General features: G+C 45.2%; 1 protein-coding gene across 1 annotated transcript; it reads left to right on the forward strand.

The window, feature by feature from the left end:
• The first annotated feature begins 1,346 nt into the window (after positions 1-1,346).
• Positions 1,347-1,971, forward strand: LOC100945391 (histone H3.3-like). The gene has a single exon (XM_012809694.1). It carries the CDS (start codon positions 1,512-1,514, stop codon positions 1,920-1,922), a length of 411 nt encoding a protein of 136 aa, XP_012665148.1. The 5' UTR covers positions 1,347-1,511; the 3' UTR covers positions 1,923-1,971.
• The last annotated feature ends 2,584 nt before the right edge of the window (positions 1,972-4,555 follow it).

Below are 4,555 nucleotides of genomic sequence, written 5' to 3' on the forward strand. Positions count from 1 at the left end.
TTTTTTTTTTTCTCCATCAGGTTAACTTGGATAATCTAGTATAGTCCCCTCATTTTTTTTTTTTTAGGACTCCTAAGCCTCAGAGGTAGTCCCCTCAGATATTACATAGCTTGGAGTTACTACTGCCACCACCATCATGGCTCCAGGCAAGGGACACTGGGCTCTTCTACTGCTATCCCCTAAGGGCAGACCCACAAATGCCATAATGCGCCTTGTCTGGCTGAGACCAGATTAGAGCCTCCATTTCTCAAAGGCTCAAGGGTAGCACAGGGAAGGAAGATAGTCCCTAGGATGGAATAACTTGGCCTGTGGCCCTTCTCTAGTTGGCCCCTGACTCCAGTTCCTAGCTTGCTGTGAAGTGGCAGAATCCACCCATTCTCCTACCCTGGAGTGGAGTCCCCAAGTATGCCTCTACTCTCCCAAATCTAGACCCTAGAAAGGAAGGCCCAGGGATACAGAGATTTGCCTTGCTACTAAGACTCACATCTTCCCCTAGATGGTTGACATGTGTGCTTCTGTCCCCCAAATCCCCTGTAAGAGGAAACAGACCTACCGGAAAATCTCAGCAGTCAGATATATCTGAATACACATGGACCCCAGTAAGTTTAACATTGTTACCAGTGAGGCCTACTCACTTGAAAGGAGGAGGTCCTACCTAGTGTATAAATGTAAAGAAAACACCCGTGCCCCTGCCCATAACGACCTTCTAGCAAGGAGCCCTTGGTCTGGCGGTGACTCTGCTTTAGCATCATCATCATCACCATCATCATCATTAGAATCTCCCTCTGCTCCCCTAGGCTACAGTGCTGTGGCCTTAGGCTAGCTGACAGCAACCTCAAACTCTTTGGTTCAAGCAATCCTCCTACCTCAGCCTCCCCAGTAGCTGGCACTCCAGGTGCCCACCACAATGCCCAGATAATTTTTCTATTTTTAGTAGAGACAGGGTCTCACTTTTGGTCAGGCTGGCCTCAAACTCCTGACCTCAAGAAATCGTCTTGCCTGGGCCTCCTAGAGTGCTAGGATTATAGGCATGATCCATCACACCGGGCCATGCTTTGGCATTATTTATAGCTGGGTCTACATGTCCCCTGTGGATATGCCTGATTCATGGCCTCATTCTCCCAACTCATCTGCTCAGCCACCATTTGCCCTGTTGAATCACAAGATTCTCAGCTCTGCTTAAATCAGCAGTTTGAGACCACTTTGGGGGTTAAACGACCCCTTTCACAGGGGTCGCCTAAGACCATCGGAAAACACATATTTTTTGAAAAACACATATTTTTGTACACATGAAGTAGCAATGAAAATAATTTTATGGTTGGGGGTCACCACAACATGAGGAACTGGTATTAAAGGGTCACAACATTAGGAAGGTTGAGAACGAGCGCAGAGCGGTTTGGTCGGTCGTTGGGGAATCATCTTTGCTCGGCGAGCGCGGCTCTTCATCGGGCACCAGAAGCCGCGCGGCGCTCTGAGAAGTGGCCTAAAACTTCGGCGTTGGGTAAAAGAAAATGGCTCGAACCAAGCAGACCGCTCGTAAATCCACTGGTGGGAAAGCCCCCCGCAAACAGCTGCCCACCAAAGCTGCCAGGAAGAGCGCTCCCTGTACCCGCGGGATGAAGAAACCTCATCGCTACAGGCCCGGCACCGTGGCGCTCAGACAGATTCGTCGTTATCAGAAAACGACTGAGCTGCTCATCGGGAAGCTGCCTTTCCAGAGGCTGGTGAGGGAGATCGCCCAGGATTTCAAAAGCGACTTGAGGTTTCAGAGTGCGGCCATTGGTGCGCTGCAGGAGGCGAGTGAAGCGTACCTGGTGGGTCTGTTTGAAGATACCAACCTGTGTGCCATCCACGCGAAGAGGGTCACCATCATGCCCAGGGACATCCAGCTGGCTCGCCGGATACGGGGAGACAGATCTTAAGTCAAGGCAGTTTTTATGGCGTTTTGTAGTAAATTCTGTAAAATACTTTGGTTTAATTTGTGACTTTTTTTGGTAAGAAACTGTTTATAATATGTTGCATTTGTACTTAAGTCATTCCATCGTTCACTCAGGATGAATGCGAAAAATGACTGTTCACAGACCTCGGCGATGTGAGCACTGTTGCTCAGGAGTGACAAGTTGCTAAGAGCAGAAGGGATGGGTGATGTTTCTTGTTTCTCAGGATGCATGTTTCTGTATGTTAATGACTTGTTGGGTAGCTATTAAGGTACTAGAATTGATAAATGTGTACAGGGTCCTTTTGCAATAAAACTAGTTATGACTCGATCCAAGTGTTTAACAATTGGGGCTGTTAAGGCTGACCATACATCACTGTGATGGAATGTGGGCTTTTTCAAGGGTGAAGACACAAGTCTTAACCACAGTGTAACTTACAGTTTCCTTAAAAGAAAAAAAAAGTAAACCTGGCAGCTATAGAATATACTATGTGCATTTATAATAGCTATTTTATATATTGTAGTGTCAACATTTTAAAATTAAATGTTTTACATTCACAAGTGGTGGGAAGTCTGTCATTAAGGTGTGTGTAATTTAGAGTCCGTTTGGTTTTCTCCTAACTTGACTGCACTTGTTTTCATAGTAGTAAAGTGCTATGCGCATTGTACCTTGCATAAGTCCTCATACCACCGTGTGTTAACCCTCTAGCTGATGATGCAAACACTAATTGGGGGATTTTATTTATAAAGGCTCTAGAATAAAATACAAGTTATTCACACCAGCTTCATCTGTTATTATTTTGAAGAACTAGTTAGTGCAGCTTTTCATTGTGTTGTGGTTGGTCTCATAACTAGGTTGAGTTTTGCTCCTCTGCATGAGGACATGATCCCTAAGTTCCTTTCCTTGTGGAGTTTGTATTATAACCACTGTCGGGGAGGAGCACACAGCTCCAGCTCATTCAACCTCTGCTGGTTAAGATGGTGTTGGATTAGGTTACATCTGGTTACTGTCCTGGGAAAATCACTTAACAGAGATGGCCTTCCAAGGGGTTTTAAAATTTTATCCTTCTATTGAAGTTTTTAGGTCAATTATATACATTGACTAAACTTATGAATAAACTTGTTTATCCAAAAAAAAAAAAAAGGTTGAGAACCACTGGCTTAAATGATGTGGTGGACTCCTGGCTGCCTGTCATCTTTCACATGGCCCATGTTGAGCGTGGTGGGCATCATTCATCTGGAGAAGATGTGGTTCCTTGCATAAGAACTCAGACTTTTGAAGTTGGTCTTGGCAGGAAAGAAAATTCCTAATTGTCTTCCATATGCACAGAAATGGGCATGTGACCTAGGCTGTGCCACTGAGACTTGTCCTTGGGAGACATGGGTTCAGTAAGAGGCAAGGGAAGCAATACCCTGGCTCTTTGTGGAGGCTCTGCTTCACTGGTGCAGAAAGGCTGTGGCTGCCAGGTGGAGCTCCTGGCATAGGAGAGTCATCAGTGCTCATGGCAGTGGCAGCCAAGTTTCTGGCTTCATGAGTGTGGTAACCACAGCAGTGGTGGTTGTCACACTAAGGCAGTTCTTCAGTGTGGTTGTAAGCATTGTTCCTGGAACAACAGGAACAATGCAACTAATTTGCAACTAATAACTATAAGGTTGGACAATTGCCTTCATGAACTCATCCCAGGAAAAGTGCTACATACCTCATTGCTGAATAGCACTATAGTCACCAGATGGCCCAGGGGAGTACTTTGAAGGTGACCATACTGATATTCAGCAATGAAGTAGGTTGCACTTTTTCTAGGATGAGTTGTGAACTGAATTTGTCCACCTCGTATGACTGAGGTAGATAAGATCATGAAAATTTCATGGCTCTAGAGTAAATGGGAGCTATTAACTGGATTGTAGCACATGAAGCACATGGGCTCTAGCTAGACTATCAGCTCTGCCACTCTTTTTATTTTTAGAGACAGAGTCTTAGGTTGTCATCCTTGGTAGAGTGCTGTGGTGTCACAGCTCACAGCAACCTCCAGTTCTTGGGCTTAGGCACTTTTCTTGCCTCAGCCTCCTGAGTAGCTGGGACTACACACACCAGCCACAACGTCCCACTATTTTTTTGTTGCAGTTTGGCCAGGGCTGGGCTCAAACCTGCTACTCTCAGTATACGGGGCTGGGGCCCTACTCACTGAGCCACAGGCACCGCCCAGCTCTGCCACTCTTTATGTGTGCAATTTTGGGTGAATCACCAAGCTTCATGACCTATAGCTTTCTCTTGCTTCAGTTCTTCTTTTTTTACTAAATCATAGCTGTGGACATTAATGCAATCACAGGGTACAGTGTGGTGTTTTCATATACAATTTGAAATACTCTCATCAAACTGGTTAATGTAGCCTTCATGTCATGTTCTTAGTTATTAAGACATTCATACTCTGCTTTTAGTTCTTCTATTTTTAGTAGACAGGGTCTCATTCTTGCTCAGACTGGTCTTGAACTCCTGAGCTCAAGCAATCCACCTGCCTTGGCCTCCCAGAGTGCTAGGGATTACAGACATGAGGGAAATGTGCCTGGCTCATTTCCATTTTAAACAGTAATTTCTTTCTTTTCTTTTTTTTTTTTTTTTTT

This window comes from Otolemur garnettii, unplaced genomic scaffold (assembly GCF_000181295.1).
Source record: "Otolemur garnettii isolate 467f Iridium unplaced genomic scaffold, OtoGar3 scaffold00111, whole genome shotgun sequence".
NCBI lineage: Eukaryota > Metazoa > Chordata > Mammalia > Primates > Galagidae > Otolemur > Otolemur garnettii.

What these genes read in the sequence shown, in the direction of transcription:
- LOC100945391 (XM_012809694.1), top strand. Translation starts at nt 1,512, where the DNA reads ATGGCTCGAACCAAGCAGACCGCTCGTAAATCCACTGGTGGGAAAGCC.